At 39.8% G+C, this 19,177-nt stretch overlaps 1 protein-coding gene across 3 annotated transcripts; it reads right to left on the reverse strand.

Annotated features, from left to right (window-relative positions):
• Nucleotides 1-54: 54 nt before the first annotated feature.
• si:ch73-252i11.1 (uncharacterized protein LOC553517 homolog) lies at nt 55-18,890 on the reverse strand. Of its 3 annotated transcripts, none has more exons than XM_046072604.1 (12): nt 18,526-18,890; nt 14,744-14,879; nt 10,562-11,381; nt 10,416-10,466; nt 10,152-10,278; nt 9,094-9,250; nt 5,872-5,992; nt 5,667-5,763; nt 5,449-5,530; nt 4,044-4,174; nt 3,069-3,220; nt 55-2,697 (listed from the first exon to the last, which is right to left on the reverse strand). In XM_046072604.1, exons 1-12 carry the CDS (start codon nt 18,798-18,800, stop codon nt 2,045-2,047), a joined length of 2,802 nt encoding a protein of 933 aa, XP_045928560.1. In that variant the 5' UTR covers nt 18,801-18,890; the 3' UTR covers nt 55-2,044. The 3 variants fall into 3 exon arrangements, with proteins under 3 accessions (XP_045928560.1, XP_045928559.1, XP_045928558.1); XM_046072603.1 differs by having other exon boundaries at nt 5,449-5,527; nt 9,094-9,253; nt 18,526-18,889; XM_046072602.1 differs by having other exon boundaries at nt 9,094-9,253; nt 18,526-18,889.
• Between the last annotated feature and the right edge of the window lie 287 nt (nt 18,891-19,177).

Consider the following 19,177-nt stretch of genomic DNA (forward strand, 5'->3'; position numbering starts at 1 on the left):
TGTGCTTGTAAATCCCCTCATCTTAGTTTGGTCATTAATACAAACTGTTCCAAGTTCAAATAAAAACACAATTTTATTTTGAAATGACAGGATTGCAAGAATCAAGAACATGATATTAAACCAGCTGGAATCAGGTCTTATAGGTGTATATCCTGCACACCCAGTACATCATTGACATCAGAAACTTGGTAGTCTACAAGGTCCCTATAACGAGCCCTTATGGTTCTGAAAATGCTAGAGGTCCTGTATATTTATGGAGCTATCTTCTCATTTAAATTCTATTGGCATGGGTATTTTCCAAGTGGGAAACCCCCCGGGGTCTGAAAAGTGAAGCCAATGCGCAAGTTCCTTAAACCTGCATTCTTTCTAATGTCCAACAGGGGGCGAGTCCAGTGTTTGCAAAATAAGTCAGATTGCATAGTAGTAGATGATAATATATGCCTCCTTCTCACCTGATTTATTACCTCAGGAAACACTTTCCTAATGAGCTTCTAGTCTCCTTTAATACCGCATGATGTTCATTAGTAAATTATGGTCCCATTTAGAGGCAAATAGAGAATAAAGCAGGGTACGCTTTAGGGAGAGGCTACCCTGTGATTGACAAGTCACTACCATGGTGACCTGTCAGGTGCAGCAATGTATATTCCTCCACCCCTCTTATCCAAATATGGCGACGGCCAAAGTGCCAAACCCATGGCTTCAAAATGGTAGAGAATTCTTTACAATTGCCCTGAGAAGTGGTCTGGAAATTTTGCATATAGTAAAACTCAGTGCTTGAATTAATATCTTAATATTTTACAGTTATATAAATCACTCCATGAAGGCGAATAATTTCAGAAGCATAGTATAAATCATTGCAGATAGTGTACAAATCAATTAAGCTTTAAGTGTAAATCACTGCATTTTTCAGCAGGGCGAATGAAAAATCAGGGTGCATAAGTACAATGAAATCTCACATTAACATGCAAACATTTCCACTGCACTTTGTCAGGAAACACAACAGGCAGTTGCTAGTGTATGTATACTGTGTGTGCGTGAGTTGAGGGGAGGTGGGATGATTTGCAGGCCTAATGTCACAGGAAGCACCGGCAGCCATACTGATCATTTTTTGTGCCCTGTCTCATTTCCCAACCCGACAGATGGTGGTGTTTTAAATTCACTTATGAGACAGACAGAGAAAGAAATGCAGCTCCAGCAGTAAGAAAACAAGGCCATATCCTGCAAACCTGAAATTAAACAGTGTCTCTGTGTGCAGTTAATGATAATATTACATTTATTTTCAAGGCACAAAATCAATAATGTTGAAAACAAAGTACAACAGTTTGGGAAATGTCAAAGTTTTTAGTTGCAGGGGAATCGTAATGTTAAGCAAATTAACTACTCAACACAAAATCTGTGAAAAGTGCGTTAAATAATCAATAACCGTACACCCTGAACATTGTGTGAAACAAAAAAGCTTACACACCACAACCTCATTTACAATTTGTGAATAAAGCAATAAATTTCACAACTTATTTTTGAATATCTGCAAGGGATTTTGTCACCCACTACTGGTTGGGGAGCTATGCCGCAGCATCTCTTTCTGCAATAATTACTAGTGGTTTAAATTAATGTCATTGTGATGTATAAACTTTCCTGAGCTATTTTAGTTTCTATTCAGCTGCACATTTTTAATATGCACATAAAAAAAAAAAAAATTGAAAACCTGAAAAAAAAGTTACATATTGGTCTGTTTGAGTTGGTGATTTGTTAAAAGCAAAATGCGACAAAGTGCAGTGGAAACCGATTTAGTGAATAAATCAAAGTATACAAAGCATCTCACTTAAATTTCGTGTAATTAACATTTCCCGGTCACTGTAGATTTTTTCTATTTGACTGGTTTTCTGGCCACTCTAAACCTCATTCCACACTTTCATAGATATTATTATTATATTTAATCACCAAAATGACCCAAAGCATTCGGCATGAGCCCCATCAAGCTACTTCTAAAGTCATTATCCATTCCAAAAAAATAACCACACCTGCACTCACTTCACGTTTCTCACTAAGCAATGACACAGGAATCACCTTTCTTTGCTTTTCGGACTGGGGGAGAAGGTGGAGAAGGTTGAGAAGACAGCATGAGCAGGTCATCTAATCTGCTAGATTGGTAATGGTAGGCTGATGCGCTGGGGGGGTAAGACGGTGTGCTGGGTTGATAGACTGATGTGGTGGGTTTATAACCGGATGTGGTGGGTTTAGAAACGGATGTGGTGGGTTTATAAACGGATGTGGTGGGTTTATAAACGGATGTGGTGGGTTTATAAACGGATGTGGTGGGTTTATAAACGGATGTGGTGGGTTTAGAAACTGATACGCTGGGTTGGGGCGCTGGTCTCGGAGCTGGTACTCGTCTGGATGCCAGTGCAGACGCAGCACCAAATATGTCATCGAACAGGTCTGTGGTCTTGTACTGCAGAATGTACTCAGGATAGATCTGGTGCTTCTCAAACACAACAAAGATGGAAGGGTTTATGACGTCGTCTACGCAGCTGTCAAAAAAGTTTATGTCCCCGCCGTCCTTGGAAGGAGGGCGGCGGTAGTCGGAGGACCCTCTGGTGTAGTCTCCCACCAGCAGCCGGGAGATGAACATGGATTTGACATCAGAGTCACCAGTGTAGCTGTGGGAGTATTTGGCATCCCGGGCAAAGTAACTACCTGGGTTTCCACACAGAAAGAAATTAAAATTGGGGGTTGTTGTAATGGCATTATATCGTATGTGGAAAGACTGCAAATAACTACAATAATTAATCTGCAAATTATTTTCTTGAAGAAATTATTTGTCTGGTCATTGTTTGAAGCTGAAATAAGCAAATATTTAGCATTTTTGTTTGACTATTGACTCAAACAATTGTTCGGCCAATTTATCGATTAATTGACAATATTTTTTCAGAATATCAATTATATTGAAATGAAATGAAAGCTTAAATGCCAGAAAGTTTTTGGGCAAACTGTACCTTTACTTTGTGTGAAGTTAACATTTTCGTCTATGACACTTTTTAAAAAATGTGAATATTTCTTCAACTCACCTTTGCCAAAAGCAGTTCCATGAGTTCCACAGATTCTCCAGTCAAAGTTGGTGTGACAGATGACATCTACATGTTTAGAGTCAGTGCCATGGAAAAGTTTTTTTTCTGTCACATTCCTTCCACCGTTGTTGTTCTTCATCAGATTTTTCTGCCTTTATTAAGAAAAAAAGAAAATTAAGAACTTAAATCAAGCAGATGCATTCAGGAATGGGAGCTATCTTAAATAGAAAGCGAGCAAACGCTAGCCACCATAAGCTATTTGCTGTAGCAGCCATACCCCATAACTGTGCATTTTACTGCATACTGTATATTTAAAGAGGTGGTATTATGCTTTTTGGCTTTTCCCCTCTCCTTTATTGAGTTATATATCTTTTTTGTGCATGTAACAGGTTTGCAAAGTGAAAAAGCCCAAAGTCCAGCCCAAAGGGATTTCCCATCTCCCACAGAAAGCTCTGCTCTGAACCGCTTGAAAACAGCTCGTTTGTAGTCCAGCCCTTCACTTCCTTTACTTTTGACGTCACAATGAAAACGCGTCATAAAGCTTGCCAAGCGGCTAGCGGGGGTCAGGTACGCCCTCAAACCAAGCTAGTCTGAGCGGAGGCCCTTTGGCTCGACTCGTCTTTGTTTGGTTTTCCATTGTAGAAATGTTGTACCTGTACCTGCTTCCAGGTACTTTTTTTCGTATCACCTCACCTCCATCGAGGTTCCAAGCGAGCTGAGGGATACTAAAATGTAACGTGAAAACAGACAGACTGCTGTTTGTTCAAAGAGAATATTTTAATATTCACTGCATCATCATCGCGTGGGCCAGACAGGCCAGCAACAGTAAGTTTTATATTTTACTATTTTCGTATGGAATTTCATCACTAAATCCACTTCTGAGAAGTTTTGAGGTGAAATCAGCTGTGTAGATTTCGAATATTGAAAGTTTTACGAGAAGTGATGGCAGAACAAACATGAAAATCCCATACGTACCACTGAAAGACTTCCCAAAGAGCTTTGTTCTGAATCCTCTCGATGCTGAGGATGTCAAAGCCTCTCATGGTTTTACAGAAAAGAGCTTCAATCTCCTTAAATTCATCTGAGGAGCGCAAGAGGGACACTCGCTGGGAAACACACAGAGAAAGTAAACACATTTTATTTTATTATGAGACAACACATACTGAATGATCTACAGTAAATATCTAGCAACACTAGGAGGTCATTCCTTTGATTGCTCGTTTGAAAGATTTTACATTGCATGCATTGTTGCCAACCATTTTCCAACGCAAAGCGTCTCGATGGACTGTGACACAAACTGACAGGCTGCAAGTTCTCCACAAGGGGGAGCTGCTGCAGCCAATTAGTGCTACAAGTGCATGTTTAGCTTTTATTACAGCTGCTCAAATTTGCAGTGTTTATTACAGCTCTTGCCTGTCAAGACTGCTGCTCTACATTTGTCTGTCTACAGGTGGTGACAATGTGTGTCCTTGTTAAGATTTCTCAAAGTGTTTTTTATTCCTCCCAGTCAGTCACTTCTCTTCACTTTATTATTTAAAATTTTTGGTTATTGTAAAAAAAGCTAAAAAAACACCACCAACAAAAGACCAAAACCAATTGTGGGTTCATCAGAGATATATGGTCGTATCTTACGACTACCGCTGGGCACTGTGTTTTTTGTCAAATGTTACTGAAACAGGAGCAAACAGTGGATTTGTTAGGGACTATTTTCAGCAGCGGATTAACACACATTTGGATTATTTAGAGCAGCAGGACGGTGTATGCTGGATTGAGTCAAAATAAACTACAGTGCCCATGTTCATGATAACGAAGGAACATGTCAGTGAGTGTAACAGTGTGGCATGCTGAAGAGTTTTCAATAGTTTTGACAATAAAGCTGTATGACACAGAGGAATAATCTATGTCAGACTTTCACTACACTCACTACTGTTTTCAGAATATTTGTTCACAATAAGGAAAGTATAGATTTTCGCCAGCCTTGTCTCTTAAAATTAACTTGCTTGAATAAATGAATCAATATAGAATCCTTGTTTTTGTTTTTTGAAAAAAGCTTCATTATTGTTATAAAATACTGCCCCCAATTACTATCTAGTAATTTTGAGTTTGTAGTGTATTCATGATTGAAAAATGACAAAAAGATGCAACACTGCATGGATTTTCCCCCATTCTATCAGAAAATTACACCCAAAAGACAAGCAATTAACAAATACACACATAACGTAAATTATCACGTGCATTTGGCTACTTCTAGTAGTTTTTCTAAAAATATTTAATAGCGTTCACATTCACGTAACTCCTAAGCCAAGACAAGAATGTTACTGAAGCAGTACTTTTAAGTTGTGTTTCTTATGCAGTTTGATGTGTGGCGTATTCACAATACCTTGAATCCTGTTTGAGGAACCTGCGTCTTGTCCCAGTAGTCCGGTATAGCGGTGAAAGTTTGTTGACCAAGAGGCCTTCTGCTGTCAGAAAGCAAACTAGGATCAGGTTTAGTTTATTGTCAGGTAATTTAAATAAAATGTTTGTTTTTTGGCTTATGTTTGTTTAAAAGGTGGAAAACATAAGTGGCACTAACATCGTATATATGAGACATCATACCTCACTCTCCTTGTTTGGACATCAGCTGCAGAGGCAAACCGTGGCCGTCTTTTCACAAGCCTCTTAGTGCCATAGTGCTTGTTTGTTTGTATCATGTCTGTGGGAGGGAAAAATTTACATGATTATAATACAGCTTTTACAATATTTGCTTTAATGTCTGCACACAACTGTAAACTCAGAGATCAACTGCATAATCTTTGTTTACCCTGGAAACTGAGTGTATATGACTGTGAACCTGCGGTGAACTCCACAACATCTTTCTCATTGTCCAGAAACCTCTGCTCCAGCTTGGCGCTGTCCATGTCTGCTGCTTTGTGTCCACTAGTCTGCCGCACAAGAAAGACAAGTCTGTTTTTAACTCAAAAAACATCTACATATACAACTGAAATGGTAGATGACCAATCAGGAGCCAGCTTGTACGGTATGCAAAGAGATCGCCTACAGAATCTGTAAATTTATAAACGTGAATTTCAGTGAAATTGTTGTTTCCTGCAAACAAAGCTGGCTAGGGAAACACAAGTGCTTTTAAAATTATTTTATTTGCATTGTTTGTAAGTGTCATATGAGAAGATCGACCCCACTCTCATGTATGTCGCTAGCAGCCGGTTAGCGTAGCTTAGCATAAAGAAAGGAAAGGCGGAGAAACCGCTAGCCTAGGACTGTTTGATGGTAACAAAATCCGCACACATAGGACAGGCTAGCTGTTTCCATTTGTTTTCTGTCTTAACGCTAAAATAAGCTAAGCAAACAGGATGATGGCACTAGACTCATTGTCTTTAATTCCTTTGTTGTTGCTTAATACCGAATTTCGTATTGTCAAAAAACAACATTTCTTTATTTTTACCAAGCGGGAAGCTTCCGGTTAGACAACTGATGCGGACGAGGAAGTCCATTAAACCTGCATTCTATTGAACGGCCAGCGGGGGGTGACTGTTCTGGTTGCAAAAAGAAGTCCGGCTCCATTAGAAATAATAGTAAAATGACCCTACTTCTCAGCTGATTTATTACCAATGAGTTTATGGTCTGAATCCCTAGTTTCAAGTCTTCTGATGTTCATTTAGTAAATTATGGTCCTATTTAGAGGAAAATAGACCATAAAGCAGAGTATGCTTCAGGGCAGGATTATCTATGATTGACAAGTCATTACCATGGCAACCTGTCGATGCGGCTAGAGTGACTTGTACCCATGGCACTGTGTAAATTTAACCAGCACCATTGAAAAAGCTTTTTAGGAGTTGGCTGTTCACTTTCTCATTTAGTTTTAAGACTTTTGTTCGCTAGACGAAATTGTCTGCCCTGTTAAAATGACAGTTATTGTGAATTACAGATGCAGCTAGATAAGCAAGCTAGCTAGCTCCACCATTTCGTCCAAATATGTTCACATCCGTTGCTGCTGGTTGCAGAAATATTTATTGTAACATTGTTGTAATGGATACTGCTTGATATGAAATTTATATTTTGGTATGATTCTCAAGTTTGGTGACATGTAGTGTCAAAATTTGTTGAAAATGTTCTGTTGTGTTGAATGAAAATTAGAAGATAAAGGAGATCTACTGTTGACCACAGCTCAGACAGTTAATACAGTTAACATTTCATCATTCTTCCTTGATCCATTTATTAATCTCCATATTTAGCTTTTTTTAGACCGTAAATATCTCATGTCTCTGAACACAACACAATTTGAATTTAGAACAGTAAATTAAAGTTTAAATCAATTATAATACTATACAGTTTTGAGCAAATGCACAAAATGTCAGAATGTGCCTTAGAAGTTCAGTGCTTGAATTCATGTGAATGGATTGTGAGAAACAATGTGAATATGATGAACCTAACCAGATACACAATTAGATTTTCATCAGATCCTGGGCTTTTACCCGACACTTATCTTTTATTCCTAATTTATTTTATTTTATGCTTACACGACGCTCTGAAAGTCTAAAATCTGTAATTTCACGTAATGTTCCTTTCGAAAGTGTAAACCTGGAGGACAAAACTGTTAAGAAGGGCTCAGCTTTAGAAGTTGCGAGAACTGATCAGCTTTAGCTGAGGGAGCTCCAAACGCCTTTAAAACTGTATTTCTTAATTCAACAGTCCAATACGAGCATGACAAATTCAAATTTATGCAATCTGGCAACAATCTTCGCTGCCGCTAATCTCTTTCCTCAGAGATGCTGCCACGCTGTCTGATCACACAGCTCAGCCTGTGTTGCGTCATCTCTTTTGATTTTTTTGTATGGCTATAGAGCCATAAAAGATTAGATTAAAACTTTAATGATGTGCATGGATGGCAGCTTTAGCAACAGAAGAGAGCAGGTAAAAAAGAAACGTCTATCATAAACAAAATCGGGTGAAACAGAATATAGAGACTTGCAGGGTTATGTAAACACGTAGTCGTCAGTTCAGCGCAAGATTAGTAGATCATGTGTGGGAAGGATGAAGTGGGAAGTTCAATCCTGGTGTGATGTGAGTATTTAAATTGCTGTCCCTTTAAAAGGCAGAATCTGACACTGCTCCTTTCCACGACAACTGTCAGAGTCGACATGGACCCACCCAGCATAGCTCATATAGCTGATTGGAAGGCTATTACTACAATATAAATTCCACTTCAGAGCAAAGCTTGGACAGCCTCACTTCTTACTCCATCATGTGCAAAAGTTACTATAGGAAGTTTGCTGCAGGGAGTTGTTGTCACTACAGCGGCATTTAGGGTTGTGGTACGCCTCTAAAATGTCACTGAAATAGGAGGTAAAGTGGCCATTTTTAGCCTGAATCAGCTCTACTAACTCCGCTTGCAGAGGCATGTTGTCAGTGCGCATATCTTCAATGAAACTGTTGCCTGCTGCTGCTGCTTTTTCAGGCTGTTCCTCTGTTTGCTAACACTGTTATCTAGTACAAACTGTTCAAGGTTTCAACAAGGGATATTTACGACAGAAAATTTATGACAGGGCATTATTGGAGAGTAATGACTTCAAACCTTGATCAGCCTTAAAACGGTCAGATAATATATGGCTCCAATATCAGTGTTGCAGATTGGGGTAGCATCCCTATTTCTGCCATTGTTACTCCATTGTTTTTTAGCTTTATAAACTAATATTATAAAAAAAATAGTAAACACGTCTTAATGTAATTGAAAAAAACTATTTAGTGTGGCAATATGACCTTCAAAATGCACTAACTGTTTTTAGGCCAAATGGGGGCAGAGAAAAAACTGTAAACACTTAAATGTCCACCTGATGAATGTAGGTCCAATGTTCACTCTCCTTTTAGCTGTTTAGCTGTGCTGACTGTATTTTTATACCCTTGAAATTATTTAGATTTTGTGAACAGATGTGCACTGTGTCGTACTATAAGCCCCCCCCCCGTGAAAATTCCTGGCATTCCCTCACGTCTGCATTATCCACCACTAAAATAAACGTCTGTTACTCACAGCGTACATGTTCCACTTTCCGAACTCATCCTCCCAGTACCAAACCCACTCAGTGGTGTGGATGAAGGTCGGCTCGAGCAGAGAGTTAACGGTAGAGAGTCGTCGCACTTTGTCCAGTCCACAGGTCATCGTGTCAAAATGCACAGGTGGGCTGCTGCTGCTATTACAGACATCAAATTGAGTAACAATTAATTCATACAATTCAATTCAATTCACACACAAACACACACACTAGTTTGCTGTAACATCAGATCCATATTGGTGTTTTCCCTATCCAATGAAAAATTACCTTTGAACAAACAAAGGAGGAAAACAAATTGTTTATTTCTTGTAATTATGTAAAATGTATAAGTTGTCTTCCCGGTACAGCATGAGTGTTTAACAGATCTTTAATTGTGAGTTCATGCTATACCAGTCAGAAGAAAAATATGTCCCACCCTATTCATCAAGTGAAAAATATCTTTCTCTCCACCACTAATATGTCATTTGTTTACAGCGAATAATCTCTTTCTGCTTTATGTCCCACCCATCAAACCAGTTTTACATGGAAATGCACTTAATATCTATCTTATTGGGCCTTTACTTAAAAATTGACTATTGGTCAGTCAGTTTTCTAAAAATAACGTTGAAAGCTAACGCTCTAATTTTACTTGACAGCTTGTGGACTCTCAGTCTAAAGCGTGCGGTTTCAGTGCCACACCCTGCCTTAAAGAAGATCGCTGTAGATTCATATACCGTACAAACACAAGAGTGGTATTGATCTCCTCATTGAACTTGTGGCAAAGAAGTGAATAAACTATTCACTATTTCTTTACAGAGCAATTTTCTCAGTCTGAGTTTCAGACCCCACAGATGGCGTGAGTAATGTTTCAGAAGGCGTTGCCTCTTTAGCAGGAAAAAAAGAACAGGAAATACTTTTGTGAAGTTAAGCATGAAAGTGATCTTCTTTAAAAGTGAAACCCTACAACTGTAAACTGGTGGTTACACCTTGAGATGGTTGACTTTAAGAACAACTTTTTCCCAGGAATACAATCTCATTAAATGTCAGTAGAGTGTACCTGTATGCGTTTTTAGGGTCACAGTAGTCCTTCTCTATCGTCTCATTATCGGGCAAGGCGTTCCATTGATCATCCTTTTTGACCTGCCATCGGTATGGCATCTTGTCATGAGCTTTAAAACACCGGTCTGAGGACACACCGGCCATTAAACAAGATTAATGTCACCAGGATCAAACATTTTGTGACAATCACTCTAAAGAACACATAGGCATTAATTATATTACCATTTCGCATGAGGATCTATGATCTATGATGACTACTCACCCTCATGTTTACAGTGTCCTTTGATGAAGTACATGCATATCTCTGTTTTATCTAAAGGAAATAAACAAAACGTGCATTACTAAGTGTTGTTTTTGTTTGCAGAGTTCTGTCAGAAAACAGTTGGAATGAAAGCTGGTGTAGTTTACCTCTCACAGGCCTGGGCCTTTCTCGTCTGCGCTGTCCATCACCGCTGTTTGCATCATCGTGGACGGAGCGGGTCGGCTGCAGCGTCTGATGGTCTCCACCGTGTCCTCTGACCGCTGTTGAAGCTCTATTCCGGTTTCGTGTCCGGTTTCTGCTCTGACCGTCGTCGCTGCTCGCGTCAGTGTCGTTGGCAGCACCAGAAATGTCACTGGTGGAAGAGGTCAGTTGCAGCCAGTCACCGCTGCCTTCGTTTGGTCCACTGTCGACGAACAGATCGAAGAAGTCACTACAGCTGTCACTAATGGAAGAGCTTCGTTGCGGCGGTTGACAGTTGCCGTGGTTTCCTCTGTTGCCCCTGTTTCCTCTGTTGCCCCTGTTTCCTCTGTTGCCCTGGTTGCCTCTGTTGCCCCTGTTGCCTCTGTTGCCTCTGTTGCCTCTGTTGCCTCCTCTCCCTCTGTACCACTGCCTTTGTTCGAAATTCAGACCATCGTCGCCGCTCGCATCAGTGTTGTCGGCAGCAGCAGAGAATTCACCAATGGATGACTTTGGCTGACGCGCCTGACGGTTGGCCCTGTTGCTCGCATCATTGCTGTACCTCAAAGCCGCTTTATTTGCATAGACAAACTTCAAGGAGCCAATGAGGCTGTCAGGCACGCCTTTATCCAGCAGGCTTTTTAACGGCTGTGGAGCGTAAAAATCATGATTCTTGGAGCAGCTGCAGTCGCGGTTCAAGTACTTCTCACAGATGTGCAGTCTCTTGCAATCAAAGCCTTCCTGACACCGGCCAAACTCCCCGTCACCATTGTTGTAATCGTAACATATCTGGTATAGGGAAGATAAGACAAGAAGGCAAGGTAGTTACAATCAAGCAAAGCAAGGACACAGGGTCAGAAAACAACTAACTGTTATAATATAAACATTTTATTTTCAGTGAACAACATCTTTAAGAGGATATATACAGATATTATCCAGCTAAAGATAAGTGTGTAACAAAGTCAAACATTTACAGAATCAGTTTACCATTCCATACACTGAGGCAACATCTTTTAGGCTACATCCACACTATTACTTTAAACCAAAACGATCTCCATCCACACACCAGCGTTGTATCTCCGCTGTTGCAGAGGATTCGGCAAAAAAAGAAGGTAATACTACAGACGAACGGAGAATTGTAAAGGACAAATGGTTTGCACGGACAGACAACGCAGGTGGGCTACTAATGATTTTCACTCACACCGCACCCTCTCCTTATTCTTCAAAGGACATCTAAGTGCAGGGCTTAAAGCAAGAAAATCTTATGTGCCTAAAATGTGTTCTGGAGTTACGACAAAGACGGAGGGTCGGGGGCAAGAGTGTAACTTTGTGTTGAAAAGTGGTGCGGACATTGGGACTTAGATTAGTGGTGTGATGATACACTTAGCTCACAAGACATTGAAGAAATCTTAAATGTGGAAATATATGATGTGAAGGGTCTGGGGGTCCGCCCCCAGAGAAATATTTAGCATTAAATGCTTCATTTCCTGCATTCTGGTAAATTTCTTTGCCACCACCTATAATCAGTGCTTGATGTGGGGAAAAAGGGGGTTGGTATGAAGGGATGGGCAATATGGAGAGGGCAGGTCCCGGTACGCCAAGGAGTAAAATGTAGATGTACTGGTACCGGTGGCCCACTTCAAGCACTGCCTATTATCAAAATTGACGTCACTCATCTGTGAAGCCGTAGTTCACCGGTGGATTACATTCCGACAAAAAAAAGCCTTGTTTTGTTGGCAAAGGTCCAGACGATCCAATCCAGTAAAATATTTAGTCCAAAACGCATTAATATATCAATAAATACACACGAACTGCTGTTTTATATCAGCCTAACTGCAGTTAGCATGTAAAAAAAAAATAAGTGGCTACATGCTGAACTTTTGATTGACAAGATGTCAATCAAAAGTTTAGTTGCCCCAATAGAATCTTCCATGCCCTGTTTACAGCCTACAATAGCCAATGAGTGTCCAGGTAGTTGGGAAGTGCCAGTCCCCTTTCTTTCATGTATACACCGAGCCACCAATTGTGCTGAGGACTGGCGCTTCACACACTCATATTATATCACATACCAGTTAAAAAAATATAGGGCATTTATAAAGTGTTGCGTTTATAATTTTGTTCAGTGTAGCAACAGTTTGCTAACCCACCACCTAGCCAATATTAGTTATATTACATGTGTGTCAGTTGTTGCTCTATATCATGGCATTTTCCATGTTATTGGATTTCTCCAGAAGTTACCCAAGTGTGTATAGGGCAGTCGGAATGTGTGTGCGGAATGTGTGTGTGGGTGAGCAAATGACTGCGAGCGAGCGGCAGAAAGTGACTGTAAAAGTTAGCTTAGCGGACGAAAAGTCAGTTGTCAGTTTGGCAGTGAATGTACATGTAGGTGACAGTGTGTCCGTTAATAAAAGTATGTCTGTTGTCCAACTGCGGGAAAAGTGAAGGCTGTTGGAGCTAGCCAACATCTCCTCTGGGCTTCCGGTCCTGGATGCTGAGCCGGAAACAGTATGATTTATGGATGTTATGTAACGTTTGTTAAATTTTTAGGAAATAAGGTTCATTAGCCGCATGTCATTACTTTTTTTTTTTTTTTTTTTTTTTAAAAACCTGTCCTGCCCAGCAGCCTGGTATAGAATATAATGACCTGGATACCATATTGTGCCAGACAGATTTTACTTTAACAAGTGAGTATTAAAATACTCCTTTGTCTGTTTTATTATTTATTTAATTATGTATTGATTTATTGATTTTGAGCCGCATGTCATTACTACCTACTTGTCCAGAGTTGGGAACATCAGGCACAGGCTTAGACTAAACTCTGTCCTAGGGCTGTGCGTTATGACGATAGGAAGATGCCTATCGTTAACAATTGTGCTCTCTCGTTAATTTCGTTGTGTAGCAAATTCCACACTTTACCATAATATTTCCCAAAGGGGACGGCGCTTTGCACCGCAGTGAAGCTAGTTTTATGTTGGAGATTCGGAGTCGAACATCTAACTTGAAACTCAAAACTTGCAACATCTGTGGCATTGTGCTGTGTGATGGAACTGCACATTTTTGAGTGGCCTTTTATTGTGGCCAGCCTAAGGCACACCTGTGCAATACCCATGCTGTCTGATCAGCATCTTGATATGCCACACCTGTGAGGTGGATGGATTATCTCGGCAAAGGAAAAGTGCTCACTAACACAGATTTTGACAGATTTGTGAACAATATTTGAGAGAAATAGGCCTTTTGTGTACATAGAGAAAGTCTTAGATCTTTGAGTTCAGCTCATGATGAATGGGGGAAAAAACAAAAGTGTTGCGTTTATAATTTTGTTCAGTTTAGCAACAGTTTACTAACCCACCACCTAGCTAATATTAGTTACATTACATGCGTGTCATTGTTCACTCTATATCATGGCATTTGCCGTGTTATTGGATTTCTCCAGAAGTTACCCCACCTTTATGATGCAGAGAAATAGAGTAGAAATAGAGTTAATGTTGGAAATTAACTCATGATATTTTATTGAATTTACAAAAAAAGTTCTATACCCGGATATATATTGTTATTGGAATATGAATATATCCTGTACACATACTGTACATCTTGATATTTAAAATACATATTATTTTCAGATGAGTCTGAAAAACTCTATTATGAAAATAAATTAAAATGGTGACCATAGAGGAGCTGAGATTAGTAAAGAAAATTAGGGATGCTAACTAGTCTTTAACAATAGGAATTTCTTTTATATTTTAATGTACAAATGAAATGCTTGGTATTTATGCAGAAGGGAGCGAATGAATAAATATGCTGGTTCTCACATGTTGCCTACATTTATGTTAATTTCTATAATAATAAAAGCTGTAAGTCATATTAGCATTCATCAAAAACTAACTAAATGACTTTTCCCAGATCTAATGGTTATAGTTCATCTTTTTACAGGGACTTTTTGGGTGTTGTTTACTAATCATCTGCTCTAGCTTTCCCAACTTTTTGTACACAGATGTGGTAATAATGGTCCAAAATGATGTGAACGTATTTTTGTTTATGCACATCCAGGGTGCAAGCGCATAAAAAATGTTTCCTTTCACCTCTGCTGCGACACTTCCGTCTTAAGGGAAACACTAAATGAGATTTGTATGTCTGCATGTAGTCAGACTCACAGGAGGCAGGAGCGTGTTGTCGCTCTGCATTAGCAGTGTGCACAGCTCCGACCTGCTCAGACTCTCCAGCCCGTGCTCTCTCAGTATCACCTCATTGCGACCAGAGTCCAGCTCATGGGAGAAGTTGCATCCTCTCCTGTTATCAAAGAACACAACATGCACAGTTCAGTCACAAGTTTTATTTATTTTTTAAAACAGTTTCGGCTTAATGTTTTGTTTTAGCTAAAAGGACATATGATGAGTGAATATAAAAGTAAATTATGTGTTCATGTGGTGGCAGGAAAGTCTAACATCTAAGTCAGTTGTTAAATAGTGCTGCTGAAAAATAAAGCCAAGTATTTAGTAACACATTTAATCAAATATGAGTTATAGCAGTGGTTCTCAAACAGGGGCCCTGGATGTTGAGCTGTCCTAAAGTTGCATGAATGATTCATGTGGTGACATAAACAAACAAAACTGCTCTGATGCTAGCAGGCATATTTTGATAACCAGAATCTTGATTGTTCCCCTGAATTATTGAAGATTTGGGGGGAGGGGCGTGACGGACAAAGTTTGAGTTTTATGTTAGCTTAGCATTAACGTTAATCCTGAAAACAGGAGTCCACACCATTGCCAAGCGAAACTACACTTTATTGCACCCAGCCAAGAAACAGTCCAGCACTTAACTTAACACAAATAAAGGCAAACCCTGTAGTTTATAAACTTTAATATAACATTTTTAGTTCTAATTCAACACGTTAGTTCGTCCGCTTTGGCGGTAACGTGCCTGGAAAGCAGGTTTTGTTTACTATGAACAGAGTCAAGCTAAGTTAACTGTTTCTAGCCTTTGAGCTAAGCTAAAATAACCGGCTGCTAGCGGAGGAGGCAACTGTGGTGTCAGTGTGTCAGATATCTTGTCCTTGGCTGTGTAACTTAAGTAATGACTCGCTCCTACCTAACTACCCAGGCCACTGTCGACATGCACCTAATACAGAGAAAGGGGTACTCCTAGGTCTGCCAGTGACCTGAACGTGACTTGTGTGTGACCCATATGCGTAGGAGCCATTATACATGAGGGAGACATGTCCCCCCCCCCACATTTCAAAATCTATGTTTTGTCCCCCTCACTTTTTTCGGCGATTTTGGAGACGGCTCATAGCCAGGCGGTTTGAGAGACTAGTTAATCAATCACACATTCCGCATCAGACACAATTAAACAGTTGAAACGCGGACAAAAATCACATAGGCCTATAGAAAACATGCGTCAGAAGGCAAATGTGGTGCTGAAAAGTTAAGGGAGAAAAAAAAAGAGTTTGCTTCAGGTTCCTTTTTTAAAACTGCAGCCTACTTTTACTCTTTACTCCAGTATTTTCTGTGGGCCTGTAATCTACTTTTAATTTTGCTACATTTTCCATTCATACCTTCATAACTTCACCAGTCTGTAATCTGCTATAGGCTTCGTTAACCAAATGAGCTGTCAGCCAGGCTGTGTGCACGCAGTTACGCAGAAGAGCGCCAGGTCTCCTTTGTGGTACAGAGACGGGCGCTTATCACAGATATGAATGAGCTGGGCAGATGTAAACATTTAGAAAATCAGGCAAATACCTTTTCAGTTTAAGGCTTTATTGTTCTACTGAAATCTAGCGAGCGCACACCATGGCACTGCTGGCTTTCACTCAGCAGCTACCAGCTGTTATTTATTCAGGAAACAATCATTTTTGAGATGCAGAGAGAAAGAAAATATGGTGGATAAAACAGTCCTGTTGGGCTTTATGCATGAGGAACAGCTTCCTATGTATGTAGGTTTACCCTGCTTCAACAAAGAGCTGCTCTCGTGTTATTGCCACAATCATTCTTTGCGTTTTAAAGATTATTTAGATGCTTTAGGAATAATCAGATTGTGTTGGCAGCCTGTGCTACTGCAAAGCAAGAGGTTTGATTGACTACATGTCCATAATAAAATTTACATGCAACAATAGTCAGCTGGGCAGCAAGATGATATTTTAAAGTGATCTTATCAATACCTTCATGGAGTTTTAAAAAAGGAAAATAATTATTAAACAGAAATAGCTAAAGATAATCAGCCAGCAAAGCAAATTGCATTCCCTAGAAATCAAATCAAACCTGATGAACAGCAGATAAAATATATTATTATACTTTTACATGAGTAGGTTTGTCATTTTTGTCTTTTACTTTTTATGTGTGTAATTGTACTTTTTCTTGAGTAAAGATTTTGAGTACTCCACCCGCCACTGGCCAGCAGCACCAGTACAGAACATGACATGGTGAACATGAGACAGACAGCAGAGATGAGGTCAATAGCAGAACTGTATTTTAATGGCTCATTTAGTTATGTACTCTACTTGCATAAAATTCCAGAGACCCAGAGGCCCCAACAAATGCTTTGTCTGGAGAGCGGGTTGACCAGGGACAAACTCCTGGGCCACTTTTTTGCCTCTGTCCGTGACCATCCTTGACATTAAAAACTTGTGCCATGAGGTGTGTATGTGTCTCTGCTACGTGTCCATAAATAATTTGAAAGTAGTCAAAATGTTCACACAGAGATGAGCATCCTACAGTATTTTAAGAGGAAGAGGACAGTGGACATAGGTCACAGGAGCAGGAGTAGAAAAAACTGAGTAGGACGAGCTTGTAAGTTGTATGGATAGCTACTAGACATAGTAAATTCTAAAACTCACGTAGTAAAAATACTTTGTTATTCCAATGGGATGTCATCAGAGTTTGCTTTGAAGACTGAAGTTCTTTGTTCACAAACATGTGTTGCAGGGAGAGTCAGGGCCAAGTGACACAGGAAATATCACAGACAGCTACATCAACTGTAACATTAGGATAACTGAATACATTTGTACTGTGGCTAGCTACATTAACTAGCAGCTGTTCCATGGTTTTTTATGGTATGTAGTTGGTTTTGATCTAGTTATCTTTTACATTTATTCATTTAGCTGACGCTTTTATCCAAAGCAACTTACAATTGCTATTTATGTCAGAGGTCGCACACCTCTGGAGCAACTAGGGGTTAAGTGTCTTGCTCAGGGACACAATGGTGGATGGGTCACAGTGGGAACTGAACCCAGGTCTCTCACACCAAAGGCATGTGTGTTCTATTCTCCATCTTCTGTCACTACAAATACCCTCTTTCAGCCACACTAATAAGTACATTCTGTTTCCAAAAGTCATTAAAAATGAGCATGTAATCAGAATCGGAATCAGAAGGAGCTTTATTGCCAAGTAGTGTTTAACACATAGGAGGAATTTGTTTTGGTGATGAGGTGCTACATGTAGACAAACATACAGTTGACAATGCAGTTACATAATAATATTAAAAAGAATAGAGAACAATAATACAACTATTTGCAGACCATTTATCTATCAACTATTTAAGTGCTTTATTTAATAAAAAAAAAAAAATAATAATAATAATAAATGACCTGTAGGCCTACCTCACTTGTTACCCACCCACAGTGAGTCCCCTTTAGGCCAGTTCCTTCACAATGCCAATGTTTGTTCTGGCTCGGTTTGTTTTTTACCACAGGTGAGTGCCATGGGACTTCGCCAACAGTACGTTATGTGAATGCATCAGGTGTGGCGAGGCCACACATAGAAATTTATAGGCTATAATTACAAATTTAGACAATAAAACGTTAATTTAAAACAACATGTATTCGAAGGAGTCAGCCTGACTCACAGGCCTCTCTGGCTGCATGTCTAACACCAACAACCTCAGGCAGACAGGCCACTTTAACTTGACTCACATTAGGCCTTGTACAAGCAAACATACTTACCTCAGCTGAGAGAACTGACATGATCCGATGAAGAGGAAGTTTTTACACAGGTGTAGCCCCTTGCATGGTCCCTGACAGTCTCTGGCTCTGCACAGTCTCAGTTTGGTCCTGGCCACCACCTTCGGCTGCCCGAAGGGACAGCACGACGCAAATTTGTCCTGGTTACAAATGATGTCCGAAACATTGGTTGAATCAGGAACATTAAACACCAAATAATCAGTTTCAACTGCTCCTTGATTGGCGCAGATAAACTTCAGTATTTCCGACTCCTTCATTTTGACGCTCTCCCTGTGTTTCCTTCCAGCCCCGGACAACACAGAAACTGCAGACTGAACGCTGACTTCCCGGAGCAGAAAGGATCAGTATCATTTCTGATGATTGGAAACCGAAACTCAAATATGTTCAGCCTGGGTTTAATGCTGTAACACAGCTGCTGTCCGCTTGGGGGCGCCCCTGTGTTACCTCACAGCCCTTCAGCCATATGAGGACAGAGCTCCCTCTGCTTTAGTTCAACATTAGGGGTAAATTTCTAACTAATATTTTAAATCTGAAAAGTACCAGAAAAGTCCACATTTAATTGTCCAATATAATATAATATAAATATATCATATTTAAAGACAGAATGAAACTGAAATGTCACTGCAAAAACACA

This window comes from Micropterus dolomieu, linkage group LG16 (assembly GCF_021292245.1).
Source record: "Micropterus dolomieu isolate WLL.071019.BEF.003 ecotype Adirondacks linkage group LG16, ASM2129224v1, whole genome shotgun sequence".
NCBI lineage: Eukaryota > Metazoa > Chordata > Actinopteri > Centrarchiformes > Centrarchidae > Micropterus > Micropterus dolomieu.